At 41.0% G+C, this 18,147-nt stretch overlaps 1 protein-coding gene across 1 annotated transcript in view; it reads right to left on the reverse strand.

Annotated features, from left to right (window-relative positions):
- The window catches only part of ARHGEF26 (Rho guanine nucleotide exchange factor 26), a 110,823-nt gene that overhangs the window by 71,612 nt on the left and 21,064 nt on the right, over window positions 1-18,147 (reverse strand). Inside the window, exons 4-5 of the mRNA XM_070406948.1 lie at window positions 10,817-10,873; window positions 6,812-6,972 (exon numbers count right to left, since the gene is read on the reverse strand). Of these exons, the coding sequence (XP_070263049.1) occupies window positions 6,812-6,972; window positions 10,817-10,873 (218 nt within the window). The remainder of the gene's footprint in view (window positions 1-6,811; window positions 6,973-10,816; window positions 10,874-18,147) is intronic.

Below are 18,147 nucleotides of genomic sequence, written 5' to 3' on the forward strand. Positions count from 1 at the left end.
TTGAGTAAAAGGTCATTATGTTGTAATACGAAGGCATTTCATAAAATAATATTAAAGCATGTGCATTTAAAGCAGTATTTAGTATCCTGTGATATTTCAATTTTAATATAATCTGTTTAAAATTGGGGGGGGGGGATCTTCAGGAGAAGCAAATGTTGGGTGAGACCCATTCCGAACGTGCGCTATTACTGCAATCCACTCTCCCACACCAAGCAGAAACTAGAGACCTTGGTTAGCATCAGTCTTTCATCTTATGTGGGGAACAAATCCAGTTCCTCGGGACACGAAAGCATAGGAAAGGATATTTTTATTTTATTCGGTAGAAACTGAAGGCAAGCATAGTTTTAGCTCTCTCTTACTTTCCAAAGAAAGTTTCAACTGTAACACGGGAAATGTTTCAACTTTCACATGGGAAAAAGGAAAACAAGCGTCCTGCAAAGTTCTTTTGCGTTATATTTTTACAGGTTACAAATAATTGTTGAAAAAAAATGTAACTGAAATAGTTAGCATAGCCTATATATTTAGAATGAAAACTCAGAGTTGAGCGAAAATGTATCATTTTATAAAACATCAAAACAGCCGAAACCAGTTTGGCTCAGTGGATAGAGCGTCAGCCTGCGGACTGAAAGGTCCCAGGTTCGATTCCAGGTCAAGGGCATGTACCTGGGTTGCAGGCACATCCCCAGTAGGAGATGTGCAGGAGGCAGCTGATCGATGTTTCTCTCTCATCGATGTTTCTAACTATCTCTCTCCCTTCCTCTCTGTAAAAAATCAATAAAATATATTTAAAAAAACAAACAAACATCAAAACAAAGGCTCATCTAGTTTTCCTTTTGTAGAAAACCTTTCAACACAAAAGACCGTGGCGTTTCTAAATACAGCAGGAGGGTTAATAGTCAGCCATAAACAAAAGACAATTTCCTTTCCTGATAGTATCAGTCTTTTAGTATTGACATCTTAAATTCAAAAACAATGGGAATTAGATCATAGTCTCTTACAAATGCATTCGTATCAGTCATACTTGTAAGTCTTTTTCTATTAATATGAAATTATGTATGAATTATTCTAAATGAACATAGCTATATGAAGCAGAACACAAAAAAAGAATCATCCAAGGATGTGTACAAATATGCAAAACATACACTACATACGGTGTTTAGTTATGAATTAAGCCCACTCACTTCGGAACCAATTAGCTAATACTCCTTTTACATGGGATGCTTAGGCTTTTAAGACTTCTTTGGTCCTTAAAAGACAGGGAGATCATGAGTCCAGGGAGATTTCATGAGTTTGAATGACAGGGAAGTTAACACAGCTACGGTGGAAGGAAGTAGGTCCAGATTTGGGAGATCAGTATGACATTGACCTAAGACATACTGATACAGCCCACACTTAAAGGATCTAGCTCTACTCATCCCATGAAAAAGAAAAGAGGGGAATAAACACAGCTACCTGCCCAATTACATCTCTATTTACTTATTTTTATTTTTAAATATATTTTTATCGATTTCAGAGAGGAACGGAGAGGGAGAGAGACATATAAACATTAGTGATGAGAAAGAATCATCGGTAGGCTGCCTCCTGCACACCTCATACTGGGGATCAAGTCTGAAACCCAGGCATGTGCCTGACTGGGAGTCGAACCATGACCTCCTGGTTCATAGGCTGATGCTTAACCACTGAGCCATGCTGGCCAGGCCCCAATTACACCTTTAAAGAGGTTACAAAGAAATCAGTTGCCAAGCCCATGGCACTGACAGGGAGGGCGACGGGAGGAGGAAGGGGCATTAAAGAGAGAACGAAGCCCAAGCCGGTTTGGCTCAGTGGATAGAGCGTCAGCTTGCGGACTCAAGGGTCCCAGGTTCGATTCCAGTCAAGGGGTACGTCCCCAGTGGGAGGTGTGCAGGAGGCAGCTGATCGATGTTTCTCTCTCATCGATGTTTCTAGCTCTCTATCCCTCTCCCTTCCTCTCTGTAAAAAATCAATAAAAATATACTTTTAATAAAAAATAAAAAAAAAAGAGAGAGAACGAAGCCTCCACCGAGGAGAGGCTGTGAGAGAAGTCCATGCAGTTCTTATCCTATTTACTTCATTTCTGCCCCAACCCACAGGGTCCTCAAGTATTTCTGTGCCAAAATTCTGACCTTGGTTTTTCTCTCTCTTTTGTTTTACTCTATGCATGCGTCTCAAGGAGGGCACTGCCAGTCTTTGGGTGGGACAACTCATGCTCGTGTGGGACTGTTGTGCCAATTGCAGGGTGCCTGTACCTCTGGCCCCCACTTACTAATGCCAGTAGAACCACCAAGTCACTGGGGCAACCAAATATGCATTTCCCAATGCCCCTAGGGAGTAAATACAGCCACCATCACTTAAAAACCAATGCTACAAGCTCTAACGCAGCGGTTCTCAACCTGTGGGTCGAGACTCCTCTAGGGGTCGAACGACCCTTTCACAGGGGTCGCCTAAGACCATCGGAAAACACATATATAATTACATATTGTTTTTGTGATTAATCACTATGCTTTAATTATGTTCAATTTGTAACAATGAAAATACATCCTGCATATCAGATATTTACATTACAATTCATAACAGTAGCAAAATTACAGTTATGAAGTAGCAATGAAAATAATTTTATGGTTGGGGGTCACCACAACATGAGGAACTGTATTAAAGGGTGGCGGCATTAGGAAGGTTGAGAACCACTGCTCTAGCGTCTCATGGAGAACCACCCCTATGACTCAAATCCTACATCTCCAGTCAAGATTTTTCTCTAATCTGCTTCCCCTCAGGCTTCACAATCACGTCAAACCTGCCCCAAATTGACTTTCTTGTTTCCCTCGCGAAGCCCCAACCTGTCTCTCTTCTATCCTGGCCAATACAACCTCCATCAACAGTCAGCAAGGCAGAAACCTGGCAGGCAGACAAAACTCCTCCCCGTTTCTCATCATGGCCTCAAGATTCTATGTTCTAAACAACCCTCAAGTCCTTTCTTTCCAACTCCCTATCAGGTTCCCATCATCTCTGGCTGTGTTCCTGGAAAGGCCTCTGATCTTTCACCATCTTCAGATCCTCTCTAACGCCTTAGATTTTACAGTTACCTTCCAGGCCACCACCTCAGTCCCCTATTTAAGGCCGCAATGTTTCCACACAGCCTCAGCAGGGCACACGGAGGCCTTCACCTTCCTCAGCTGGGATGCCCACCCGCCATTAAGCCCATAACCTCCAGCCTGACCCAACGGACCTGCCGATTTCGGGAGATGTGCCCTGCATTGGGATGCCTCTGCACACATGCTGGGAATGCCCCCCTGGGGCCCAACAGCCACTGGGCAGATGCCATCAGCTAATATGCTCTAGAACCCAGGCACCTTGCAGAATAGGAAGTCCCATAGTGTTCACTGCAAGGAGCAATTCTTTATTAAAAAAAAGAATTTAGTATGGACCTGTCACTGACACACACACACACACACACACACACACACAACCAGAATCAGAATTATCTTGTCCCTGTCATCTCCCATAAAAGGGCTTCTTGGTGTTATTTATGGGCGGTAAAGAGCCTGAACTACCACCATAAAGGGGAGCGGATGCCACACTGTTAAGTTGAAAGTTGAGCATGTTCTGACCTCAACCTACACGACATATCCTAGCACCCAGAGCTACCATTTCTCATTGGGTGAAAGTCACATAGCACTTAACAGGCCATACTTAATCAGTCATACCCAATCCAGACACCGACCATTTGTTTTACTCAAGATTCTGTTTGACATTTTCTTAGGACTGGAAACTCTGTCGTGGGCAGCACATTAAATAGTTATCACTTGAGAGTCATTCTTGGAGACCGAATGCTGGAAATTCAACAAATAGGCATTACATAATAAATGGGCTTTGCCAACACTCTGAGCACTTTAAATTTTTAAAAGGCTGTCTCTGAGTGTTTCAGATACGTAAATGGGTTTTCAAACTGAATTAAATAAACGTGTGCACTATGTTATTATAAAGCAGACATAAGATTATATGAAGAAGCAGATTCTAGTTGAAATACAACAGAAAATATCACACAGACAGCTATCCAAATTACAACATTACATTTCTAGTAAAAAACAAAACAAAAATGTAAAGAAAAGGATATTTATTTATTTATTTTTAATGGAGAATGAAAAGTTTCTGAGTTTTGCTTTTAATTAAAAAGAAAAAATTGCCGAAACTGGTTTGGCTCAGTGGATAAAGCGTCGGCCTGTGGACTGAAGGGTCCCGGATTCGATTCTGGTCGGGGGCACGTACCTGGGTTGCGGGCACATCCCCAGTGGGAGATGTGCAGGAGGCAGCTGATCGATGTCTCTCTCCCATCGATGTTTCTAACTATCTATCTCTTTTCCTCTCTGTAAAAAATCAATAAAATATATTTAAAAAAAAAAGAAAAAAGAAAAAATGGTCCAATAGCTACTTCTTATAAGCTACCATAGAAATGAAAATTTGCTTAACAAAAGCATAAAATATTTAAATTTTATAAATGATTAAAATAAAATTTAAATCTATTAATTTAAATGAAATGACTTATTTCAGGGTTAACCAATGGTGAATATTTTTATACCCTTTTTATAGATAAGAAATGATCTGGCCCAGACAGTGTTGCTCAGTAGTTAAGCATCGGCCCATGAACCAGGAGGTCACGGTTTGATTCCCAGTCAGGGCACATGCCTGGGTTGAGGGCCCGAACCCCAATGGAGGGCGTACAGGAGACAGTCGATTGATGTTTCTCTCTCATCCATGTTTCCATCTCTCTACCCCTCTCCCTTCCTCTAAAAAAGGAACAAAAATATATTTTAAAAAAATGATCTGGAGAAGTAACAACCTGATCGAGGTTAACTAATCACAGAAAGAAGTGACTGCTGGAACCCCAGCCCCTTCTGAACCATGCCGGCACACAGGCAGTACTGTCGAGGCCCAAAGACTTAAGGAAGCATCCTCAGCTCAAACGAACTGTTGTTACTTAACAACCAGAATCTACTAAAAGCTTTCTCTGGAGTCATTAAGACACTGCGAGAAGCTGACCAATGGCCACATGATTCAAAGCACAATTCCACACTGGAGCAAAAACATGCCATGAGGGTTTTCGGAAAACATTTCTATTTTAAAATCATGACTTGCAATTTACAGTTATCAAAACAGTAATAATTCTTCATAGTGATGTAGCTAATTTGGAGCTTTGTTTTCCTTCAACTGAAGTACAAGTTATAATGAAACAGACTCACTTTGAAATCTAAATACCTTTGGAAGAGGGACACACCATGTAAGGGAGGAAAGATATCTTCACTGAAGGGAGAAAAGAAAGCTTCATTTCTCTTACCCAAACTGGCAAGACAGCCCTGGCTGGTGTGGTTCAGTTGGTCCCAGGCACAAGGTCGCTGGTTCGATTCTTGGTCTGGGCACATGCCAGGTTACAGGCTCAATCCCTAGTGGGGGGCATTCCGGAGGCAGCTGATTGATGCTACTCTCTCACATTGATATTTCTCTCTCTCTCAAATCAATAAAAATATTTTTTTTAAAAACTGGCAAGACTGGTACCAAAAGCACCAATGGGTAGACCACAAGCAACAGAAAAAGCTTCTGAAAGAGGATTTCCCAGCACCACCACCCCCACACCACAGGCACACTGTCCCTCAGGCCCAGCAGATCCTCCGAATGTGTATTTTAAGTACCCATGTCAATAACAAGATTGCCAGGATCTTTTCTGGTGCCAGAATCTGGCCTCTGCAGCTGTGCCACTATCATGAAACATTTGGAGAGCTCAGTGATCTGCCCACGTGCTGATCTGTTTAGCATGGATGTTCAACCTTGTAGCTCGAAAGAAAAATGCACCTTGCATACAGTGACGGAGCCAGCTGACCTACGTGAACACGCTATCGTGACTGCTTGGCTCCTCCCCGAAGTGACAGAAGAACAATGTTCGGATTCACAAGGAATATTCACACCAGGGCAGCACCAGTTTTTGTCCATCCTAAAGACTGTCCAACTTGTAGGCTCTCTATTTACGAAAAAAGTTAGGCACAAAGCAACTACTTAAAAGGTACCCTTATAAGTAAGAAGGCTTAAAGCTTAAGCTTTATTAGTTGTACAGTAAATCCACCTTGGACCCAACCACATAAAATTGCCGATATTCAGTCCATAAACAGCAGCTTCATATGGTTCGCTTTAGTGCACTTCTGGTACGTGGCTGCAGCACAGGCTGTGTAGTTTGCTAAGAAGCACATAAAAGCTCAATGCTGGTTAACCGAGTTCCTGCACTCATTAAACATGATACTGAAAACTCTTCCAGCAGCGCTTATGAAATGCTAAATATGGAAAAACCTATAGAAATCATTATGGGCCTTATAAACGCATCTCAAAAATAGTGTTTATGTGAACAAAATAATAATATATGAACAAATATAAGAACATGAAAATGTAAACAAAATCACTTTTGTATTTGCTTGGTATGATTGTTAGTTACTCTTTTCTTTCCCAACTAAGTGCTGTTCTATCATTGGCATAATTGAAAATGAAAAGAGTGAGGAGAATGAGGGAAGAGAAGGAATGAAGAGACCTTAGATAACACAGTCTGCTGTGACAATTAATTACACACTTAGCATCCGTCTATATGTCAACAACCTGAAACATATCTTTAAATTTATTTCAAAGAATAAAGATAAAAGCCAATTGAGTAAATGAGAGATTTCATGTCCACAAATGCCTTCCTTTTGCGATAACACAGGTGTCTGTTAGTAAGTAATGTCTTGGCATGACCGAAGGCAAATAAAAGGGAACTTACTTTTTGCTTGCCTCACAGACGTCTGTAATATTGGAGAACAGATGGTGACTCTCTGTTTTGGTCATTGTATCGCTCAGTTCTTTAGAATTTTTAAACATTCGTATCAAGATCTCCAAGCTGAGTAAATATGAATGTTCAGAGGATATAACTTCAAAGATAGCCTGGTAAGGAGGAAAAAGAAATATATTATTAATTCTAGTAACTGAAGAACTAAATATAACTCCCATAATTCTGCTGATAGCATAAGGGTGAATATAATATCTTGAAAAGTACAAAAAGATAAGCATGAAGAAAACTGTATTACGCCTGGCCAGTGTGGCTAGTGATTGAGTATCCACCCATGCACCAGGAGGTCACCAGTTTGATTCCCGGTCAGGGCACATGTCCGCATTGGGGGCTCGTCCCCAGTTTCTCTCTCATTGATGTTTCTCTCTCTCTCTAAAAACATACACACAATAAAAGCATATTTACAAAAAAAATAATAAAGAAAACTGTATCACCAAACTACTGTCTTTATATAAGGCACTTATACCCAAATCTTGAGAGAGAGAGTCACTGCCCATAGTGTAAATATGAAACAATGAAATCATCACTTGGATAACTTGAGATTGCATCCTGAGGTTGTACTTTGCCATGGGGTAGGATCTATATTAGGAAGCTAGGGCATGTGATAAAATCTCAGTGTGACACTAATTAATCTTTGGGGTCATCTCCCGCAGCCCTGCTTTCAAAGCATGTTGCTCTGGGACAATAAGGATTTACCGACATCACTTAGGATTCAGAGGAAAATTTTCACAAATATAGTCCTTCACCCTGTCTCTGTGGGCCCTTTCTCTACCTATGTTTTCATCTGAATCATCCGCAGTCAATACAGCAAGCATTCTGGGTGTGCTAAGAGAGCATGACTGTACCTACCCTCAAAAGGCTCTTAACCGCTTCAGGAATTCTTTCATATCAACTCATACACATTGAAAGCAATTCCTGTCTGTTCAACAAGCCACCACCTCTGCTCTTGTCCGTGTCTCAAGAAGGAGCGAAGGACCCTCTGCAGAAACTCTTGGTGTCAGGCACTCCGTGGTTTTCCTGATAAGCATTCATTCATGATGAAATGCCAACCCTCATAGGTGGATGGACATCAATGCCCTAGGTAAGGAATTCATCTAGCCCCTTAACAAAGTCAACTTCAGGTCCTCCAAGAATGGCAACACAGGGGAAATTCCTCCTCAGGGAGCGATGGTGGACATCCTGAGAGTCACGTCCTTCCTGGAGGCCTCCCTAGTAACACTGCCATCATCACCCTGCCCTCCAGGGCTCCTCCCTGCAAGCCCTTGCTCAGAAGATTCTTCCCAGGACTCCCTGTGCTGCTGCTAAGCCTGGGTGGGTAGAGGCCGGGCTACTGGTGGGTGGGCCATATTTGCAAGTCAGATTAGTGGTGCCAATCTCAATATGCATCTCTCTTTTCAGCATCCATAAGCTTTTAGGGAAGTCTTACTTCAAAGTGCTGCTCTAGCCTTGGTTGTGTTCAGGGATTTAAGTGATAGAACATTCTAAAGAGTAAAGAGTAAGCACATTAGGTGTCTCACTGAACCTGTTTCTTATGTAATTCTGTAACACAGTTATCAGTCCATCAATATGATTATCTCCAGGAAGTGCAATGCCAACTAAAGAAAATTGTCGATCACTTCCTAGCCAAAACTAAGGGATTTCAGGTTGTTGACGGATATGGCACATTGGAATGACTGAAAATATTTTAAAAATCAAAGAATTTTATAATAAAATCCAAAATATGAAGATTTGAATAGAAAGATTTAATGAACTATACAGAATAGATCATAGGAAAAGATGACTAAGTGGTACTTGCATATAATAGAGTTAATGTAATTGTGAAAACACCTACAACAGAGCCATTAACTACTTAATGGCAAATCAGGTTACCCCTGCTAAAAATAGCTATATGGAATAGAAAGAAATCATAAAGGTAGAGTTGCTGCTGTCACAACTTTTTTTATATCGCAAATCTGAATAAATATTTTCAAAATATAAGGAAAATAGAATAGCTTCAAATAGAAAAGGATTAAAAGAACAGAAATGTTCAAATGGAATTAGGTCTCTGGAGAAGCTCTTGAATTTGTCCACAGGGAAAGAGAAACATTGTTTATACCACAATGCTAATAAGAAAGGAAAAAACATGTCACCTACGGTCCATCGTTTGGAAAACAGATTTTAAAAAGGTGGTACTGCCCAGCTGGCGTAACTCAGTGGTTGAGCATCGACCTATGAACCAGGAGGTCATGGTTCGATTCCAGTCAGGGCACATAAGCTTGGTTGCCCAGTGCAGGGCATTCAGGAGTCAGCTGATCAATGATTCTCTCTCACCACTGATGTTTCTACATCTCTCTCCCACTCCCCGCCTCTCTGAAATAAATAAAAATATATTTTTTAAAAAGGTGGTCTGCCATAGCCGGTTTGGCTCAGTGGATAGAGTATTGGCCCTCGGACTGAAGGGTCCTGGGTTCGGTTCCGGTAAAGGGCACGTACCTTGGTTGCAGGTTCCCTGGACCTGGTCAGGGGGCATGCAGGAGGCAACCAATAGATGTGTCTCTCGCACATGGATGTTTCTCTCTGTCTCTCCCTCTCCCTTCCACTCTCTCTAAAAAAAAATCAATGGAAAAATATCCTCAGGTGAGGATTAACAAAAAAAGAAAAAAAGGTGATCTGAATGAGTGATCTAGATTAATACACATTAACATGGATAAATCTCAAAAACAATGTTAAATGTAAAAAGTAACCAAAAGTATGTTCAGAATCATATCATTTATCTATGTTTTAACACACACACACACACACACACCAGTACGTGTATATAAGTCTATAGAATACATTTAAAAATACCGATTGGACAGTTATACATTAATTCATAATTATAGTTGCCTCTGGGGTTGAGAATAAGGGTAGAGGTCTGAGAATAAGAATATAGGATGTCTACTTTATTGAAAGTTTTATTTTCTTTACTTTTAAAAAAATGAAGAAAAAATTATAAATATAATTTAATTCTCAGTGATGGTTATATCAATGTCATAACTTTAAAAAATGGCACTATAATGTGCCCTTATATTGTTGTCTTACTCCATGCCAATGAAATAAGGACACAACATGACCTTTGTAAGATTAATTCATATGCATGTAGATGCATAAACTTATAGAAATCCGTAGTAATATGCATAAGACAGGTGGAAAATGCTTTGAGACCTTCACAGTATTATCACAACAAGCAATTTTCTTAAACTGAAGTTATTTAAACTTCAAGTTGTGAAACCCTATTGTTATGCTTTATTTTTATTAAGTAAAGTTTTATTTTGGTATAATTTTAGATTTACAGAAATATCGAAAAGGGGGCTCGGAGTTCCTGTGTTTCCTTCACCCAGCTTCCCCTAGCCAGGGTACATCACATAACCAGGGTACGTTACATTTAGTCTACAGACAAACGTACATACTTTATTCAGATTTCACCAGTTTTTTTTAACTAACGTCCTTTTTCATTCCAGTTTAAATACCTGGACTAGGTGCTCTGTTTTTAAGTTAACATCAGGATATTTTAAAACATTCTTTCCTGGGAGCTTATATGCAGTTGTATTTGACAATGACCGAATACGTCTTCTGTAATTTTATTCCTCCCACACCTGTATTCATTTCATACATTTGCTAAGGAAAGCACTTGAGCAAGTGCACACAGTCGATGGAAGCACATGCACACTTCAGAGCTCTAAAGCAGGGGTGGGGAACCTTTTTTTCTGCCAAGGGCTATCTAAATATTGATAGCATCATTCACAAGCCATACAAAATTACCAACTTAAAAAGCATCCCACTATATTTGGTCAAGTATTTAATTAAGTCACCCCTAATGCCTTGGCAGGGCCAGACCAAATGGTTTTGCAGGCCTTATATGGCTCACGGGCCAGACGTTCCCCACGCCTGCTCTAAAGCAGCTGCCGGTAGAAAACATACCTCTTGTCTCTTTCTTTCCTCCTGGCTAACTGTCTGAGATAATCCATTTCTTTTCACCTGGTCGGGGGAAAAAGAGTTTTGAGTTCATTCACTTTAATAATTGTTTTATGTAAGGCATAACTTTATGCCTTTCAAAAATGAATTAAGAGAAATTTATGCAAAATGTTGAATTCAGTATATGTGAATTTTTGGAGTCTCATACCTCCTCAAATTGCAGGGGGTGAGGGGGTGGGTGGAGGGGGAAGAAGGTATGGAGGATAAATGGTGATGGAAAACAACAAAATTAAATGAAATTAAAAAACATATTTTTAAAATATATTTTTATTAATGTTTAGAGAGAAAGGAAGGGAGAGGGATAGAGAGATAGAAGCGCTGATGAGAAAGGAACATTCATCGGTCAGTTGTCTACTGCATGGCCCCTACTGGGGCTGGGGATCAAGCCTGCAACCTGGGCATGTGCCCTGATCAGGAACCGAACTGGCAAATTTTTGGGTCCTGAGCCACACCTGCTGAGCTAGACCTATTTTTAAGTTCACGTCTCATATTTTCATCCTAAATTAAAGAATTTTAAAGGTGTATTTTCCTGCTAATTGTCAATCTGGATTTTCAATGCTACTATGGTCTTTTAAATATATTTCAATGGAATATAAAAGCCATAACGATCTGATATCCACCATCATCTATGTAAAAGTAAATAAGCTTCCCTTGGAGATTTTACAATCATCTTCTTTCTCCCTGAAATCACATTTCTACATCAATTTCCCCCCCCAAAATTTCCTAACGTAACGTAGCAATTCTATGTGTTTGGGTATCTTATTAGTCACGCTGGTACACTTGAAAGCAAAAATGTAACTTTAAACATAGTTTTCTAAAATTCCCTGTAACCATTTAGCTTTGAGTATAAGAGAGATTGTTGTGGATTATATAACCACCACAAATATTAATGGCATATGATCAAAACAACATAATTACTTCTAATTTTAATGCACTAAGCCTTAAGAGCAACATGTTACTGAGGATGCAACTCTTGGAAAGGTGGAGGGGCTTATGGTGGCTTAATTAGAGGAGGCTTCACCGAAAATGTTTCACACAGACCCCCTTTTATTTTACGCCCCCGTGGTCTGACACCTTGGGGCCACGCATGGGTAGTAAGAGTTGAGATGGGCAAGAGGGATGCCTTGCTTTGGCAAAAGGGCAAATGTGAAAGGAGAGGCTGGAAAAAAAGACCTGGGTAACCCTTAACTGCAGATGCAGCCTCCGTTTTAGAAGGGAGAAGAACTAGAAGTTGAGGATCTGGAAAACGGTAGCCTTCGAATGATTCCTGTCCACCTCGCACAGTGTCCATGAATTCCAGGGGTGTGATGCATAACGTGGTGTGAAGACGGCTGTGCACACAGTTCTCTACATTGTGTTGTCATGGAAACCAAGACAACCACATGTTACTGTCTTTCATTTAATGTTTAGAAAAAGTTGGAAAGCAGTATGAAAATAGAGTCCCAAATCAATTATTAAAATGAGCAACCATTTACTGAACATTTACCGTATGCCAGGAAATGTGCTAAACATTTCACACCTGTTTTCCCACCGAACCCGCCTAAAAACTCGAGAAAGTTGATACTATTCTTATCCCCATTTCACAAATGAGAATAACAACTGAGGCTGGGGACCCAAGATCACAAGCTAAGTAGGGAGCAAAGCCAGAATCTGCATCCATGCCTGTCCAACTCCAGGGCTCATGCTCTTAATCATGATATCATGAGGGTTAGGGACTCCCTTCCCCCACCCTCTTTTTCTAAGGTTGGGCAAGATCCCTTCTAATGCCAGGTCTCTGTACCAAATCTCCATATGTTTTACTGCATCCGCCATCCTGACCCTGGGTCAGCGTATCAGCAAGAATTCATGCCTAAAAAAGGCTCCGTCAGACACTTAATAAGGGAGGAGATGGCCAGAATGAAACTGTTCAGAGCCTCTCCCATTTGGTTAACCCTGAACAAGAATTTCACAGGATTTCCTGCCTGACATGGAGTCCTGGCAGATGAATATCCAGGCTCCATGCCTACAATCTCCGCAGGTGAGGTCATCAGCAAGAATGTCCAGGCCACTCACATCTTCATCCAAAAGGACCGATGAGTTCACAGACCCGGAAATCTTAAGGGGAAGAGAATGAAACGCGTGGGCTTAGAGACCTAGACAGAGGACACCTAGTTTACTGAGGGATTAAGAGTACTTCATCTGATCATAAAAATAAAACAAATAAAGCTAAAGTACTAGTCGTTGCTTTTTGAGGGGGAAGAGAAGGTAGTTTTAAATGGTGAAATATTCCTTTAACCTAAAAGTCATCAGTTACAAACCAGCAACCTGTACAAGACTACTGTAACAGAGAGAAAAACAAGATTCCAGGAAGCATGATTAGGTCATAAGAAAATTGAGGTGTGATACACGTGAGGAGCCCAAAAGTTTGCTCTGGGGAATTATGACAAACCAGTTCCTCTGGGCAGGCAGCCACACCACTGCTCCGGGCCTGTCCTGCCTCAGCCCCTTCGTATGCGCACAGGCCGGGCGGGGCAGCTTCTTCCTCCAGAGCAAGAAGGAGCATTCTGGCCACCTGAGCCCTCCTTCCACACGGAGACCTGCGCTAAGTAATACCGGAGAACAGGTGCCTGCAGGCGGAGGTTGAGAGCAGGCAAGGTGATTTCAGTGACTGAGGAGGTTGGAGAAATGAAACCAGAGAAAGAGGGGGAGAGCGGGATGTAAAAAAGAGGGCCCCACAAAGGCTGGCAGAAGGAAGAGAAGAGAAAATTAGAGGAGAATGAAAAATAGGGGCAAATATCAAGCAGGAAAAAAGAAGAAAGAATGCGTGGCAAGTTTTTAATAGTAAATACCTCTGGTCATTATCTAACTCAAAAATAGTGACCTTGTCAGTGAACTTAGGTAAAATCACTGGTAGGCCCAGACTTTTTTGGGGGGTGCTTAGAAAAATAAATCTGGTAAAAGATATATTTATACCTATAGTTTAAAGTTTACATGCTTTTTGCAGTTTGTACACTTTTGCTAAAATAATCTAAAATATTATGTTTATCACATTTCTTCTACTGTTCTCCTTGTTTCCACATGCAGAAAAGAAAAAAAATATATATATATATATACATACACACAAGCTTCTAAAACTGCTATTTTGCTATCTAAAATGAAAAATTTAAATTGTAGAGGCTCCTTTTTTATTTTAAAAATACTGTTTCATATTGGTAGCTCTGGCTGAGTACAAATGGAACACTCAGTCAAAGCAACACTTCCTTTAAAAAGGTCTCTTCCGACCTCCCTGGGACTTTCTTATTCCTCACTGTCTTGGTTTGGTTTAATTTTTTTATTCAACTATGTAATCAATAAGGAGAATTGTGAAAATAGTTTAATGAAACACTAACAATTGGATTCAATTTGGGGTTCTTGAGTTTGTGTCATCTAAGCAATTCACAAGACTCCTCCATTCTTGCCATGGCAGGTTCTAAACTCTAAGGAGAAAGTATGAATGCAGGTCAGTATCTTCAACACTTTAAGTGGAATTCAAATAATGCAACAGAATTATAGCCCAAAACCACAATTCTGACCTAAGTTAACAAATATGAATATGTGTATGGGGCTTAACCAGATAACAAACTCAGAGAACTCAGTAATGTTGTAATAGTTTTAAATTCATAGATTTTTACTGCTGTAATTGGTATTGAAATTCTTCACCCATGATCTTTGTAACAGATACATATTCCATGTCCAAATGAGAAGGAAATGAGCAGTTAGCTGAAACTAATAAAAAAACAGTACAAGATACTTCATGCATGTCTAGTTAGACCCAAAATACTGAAATTTAGAAAAGAGCAAACTCCCTAAAGTATAGACCCCAAAGTTAATTATTTGATGCTCCATTCAGAACTCATGCCAGTATTCTTGACAATTAAGCAAGTCTGACACACACAGATGACTCTCCTAGGAAGGAACAGGGAGGCTTTAAGCAGAGATTCCATCCTGCACTAAACCAGTTATAGGCGACTTCACAGACCGGTGGCAGGAAATCCATAACCTTTGTGCAATATCCCTTGGCTTTTCACTCCACTCCCTGGAACAGGTTACGAGCCAAGTTCTCTAAGGCCCAAATAGAGCCCCAATGTTGCCATTTGTACATACTGAGCCTGTGTCCAGTACAGAGAGGATTCTGTGCAGGAGCCAAGATTAGCAATCCCAGTCTCTCCGTCATCCAGATCACCATTTCTATGGGGTAAATAGGAATATGTTCTCGGGCCCCCCAAGACTTGATACTGTTTGTAGGTAAGATGAGTGCACATTCCTATTTTCCCCCACCAGCTAGGGAAACCAGATGGAAGGGTCGCAAAAGACTGACGGACCAAAAAGGCTCAGAGATGGACAGCGAACAATTAAACCAGAAATGTATGATCCAAGATCACTCGGGCTCCATAAAACACGAATGTAGATTGAATACCCATCTGAGTTGAAACCTTTATACTTGGCCAGAGTTGCCCCACTTGCTGAAAATCAGCTGGTTATTCCCGCCTCTTGGTGCTTCCCTATTCACCAGCTTCTGTTCTTAAAAGCTCACGTGGGAAGGGAATGAATTGCAAAGTAGAATTAAACCACAGGACACAATCTCTCTCAGGTCTTTTCTACAAAATGAACACAACACAAATAGCCCCTGAATTACAAATGAGCTACAGTTCTTTCATGGTAAATAGCATGGGAACAGCATCTCTTTGAGAGTATGTCTGAAGTTCCTAAACCGAAAAATCTCCCAGGGTCCAGAGATCAGGTCCGTAGCCAGGCCCCTTAAGGCTCTCTCCAGCCTCATGTTATCCACGGAGAAAGGTCCTGAGCTATCACTCTACCTAAGCTAAGAGCTGCTACACAACATTCATCTCAAAGGGCCAGAGACCTAAATAACCAAAAATCAGATAAATGAGGTCAGAGAGCATCATAATTTTAGGGAGGTAGAGAGAAGACAATGACCCATTTAATAAAATCATATGCTTAGTTTGAAAATATATCAAGTAACATGCCAGGGACCTCCTAACTCATTTGTTCAAAAAATGGATCTGCTCTCTGATCTACTATTGTTGACCTTAATTCTATAGTCCTCACCCAAATTCTATAGTCCTCAGCCAAATTCTATAGACCTCAGCCAAATTCTATAGACCTCACCCAAATTCTATAGTCTTTACCCAAATTCTATAGTCCTCACCCAAATTCTATAGTCCTCACCAAAATTCTATAGTCCTCACCCAAATTCTATAGACCTCACCAAAATTCTTGGTTCTCAATAAACAGCAAGCCTCTCAGTTCTCCTCTCCACACTGCCTCCAGAGAACCTCAGGTCTACTAAAACGACAGCAAATGCAATAAGGCAGGCCAGGGCTTGAGGCATTGGTCCTCTGTGGCCTGAGTCACCCTTTATAGACAGAGCCAAGATTCTTGAATGAACTCAAATTATTTCAATGCAGATATGAGGCTGAGAGTACAAACCACAAACAGACAGGTAATTAAATGTACAAAAATAAACTGCTGCGCTCTGTACGATTTAGAAGATAAGTGTGCATCACTTCATTGCAGCCAGCCTGGTTAACTAGCTACCCATATCAAGCCAAATCCTGATTCAGAGCTCTAGTTGCTCCTTTTTTCATTTCTCAAACTACCTTTATATCAAATGCTTGCCATGCACCAGAATCTTGTAACTTCTGTCATCATCATAATTAGCCAGCTAATATTAAAAACAGAAAGAGAGCAGAGAGAAGGCCAGATATTAAAGCATGGTCATCTGGGCAGCTTCACCAGGAAGCTGCAACTTCACACTCCCAAGGACACCACTGTTCCATTACCTGCAAATCACTGGGGGAAGGGGTCCAATGAAGAGGAAGGTGTGTGTGTGTGTACAGTGAAGTTGGGGTGACATTGGAGAGGTGCATCCTGTCAGTCTAGCCTGGGAACAAAGATCATTGGCTAGGAGGGTGGACCCCAATGCAAACCCGCAAAAATTTGGGAATACATAAGCCCTAGACAAAGAATCCTCTCTCTCGCTTGCTCTTGCACTCCCTTGCTCCGTGACCCACACTCACCCAGGCACTAGCTTGCCATGTGGCCTTAGCAGACCCTTGGCCCATGGCCATGTGGACCCACACGCAAGGGATTGCAGCTGGGAATACAAGCTAAGCTAGCCAAATACTGGAATGGACTGTGCTTAAATATGGAATAGAGACTCTGGACAGTGTCTTAATTCTAGCTCTGCTGAAGACAAGACTGGACTTTTTCCATGGCAGGACAGAGGGAAATGGTACCTTGAAAAGACAAGGGTCTAATTCCATGCAAATAACTATCACTCATTCTCCTGTGCGAGTCTCGGAAAATTCCTTTCCTTGTGACATCACAAGAATTCCACTTCCACTGGCAACATGTGGGGACACATAGGGCACTCCCTGTAACACTTCTAAACCTTATGACAACCCTGCAAGGAAAATACTAGCATCAGAAAAGTTAAGTATTGGCCCTAGTTAAGGGGCAAGGCTGGGATTCAACCCCAGGCCTGCCTGGTTTCCTTCAAAGGCTGAGCTCTTAACCCGGGCAGCACACTGCCTTCTTGAACACTTCTGAACATTCTTGGAATTGGGATCTGCAGCTACTCTTCCCCCTAAACCAGTGGTTCTCAACCTTCCTAATGCCGCCACCCTTTAATACAGTTCCTCATGTTGTGGTGACCGCCAACCATAAAATTATTTTCATTGCTACTCCATAACTATAATTTTGCTACTGTTATAAATTGTAATGTAAATATCTGATATGCAGGATGTATTTTCATTGTTACAAATTGAACATAATTAAAGCATAGTGATTAATCACAAAAACAATATGTAATTATATATGTGTTTTCCGATGGTCTTAGGCGACCGCTGCCCTTAACTAAGATCCTCCCAATGGATGCCCAGAAACCTCATCTCTCACTGGATTCCTAGCTTCTGCTGCAGTGAAAGCTAAGTTGTCAGTGGGGTGGCCTGGCGATTTCACATGTTACTTAATCCTGACATTTCTCCCAGTAAAGGAATGCTTTCCTTTGACTTGTGGCTCTTACGAGCTAGCCTCCATTCCCCTGTGGGCACTGAGCCTAGACCCAGATGTATTCATTCTCTATTCTCCAGGTGAGCAAGAGATGAAGTCCTTCATCTATCAACAGTTAAGAGAAGAAAATGATGCTAAAAAAACACACATGAAAAGCTAATGACACAGAAGTAGAAAGGATGAAAGGGAAAATGATGTTAGGGGTAAAGGGCAATTTACAAAAT

This window comes from Myotis yumanensis, unplaced genomic scaffold (genome assembly GCF_028538775.1).
Source record: "Myotis yumanensis isolate MYYU_CA2020_CCGP unplaced genomic scaffold, mMyoYum1.0.hap1 SCAF_2, whole genome shotgun sequence".
Classification (NCBI taxonomy): Eukaryota; Metazoa; Chordata; class Mammalia; order Chiroptera; family Vespertilionidae; genus Myotis; species Myotis yumanensis.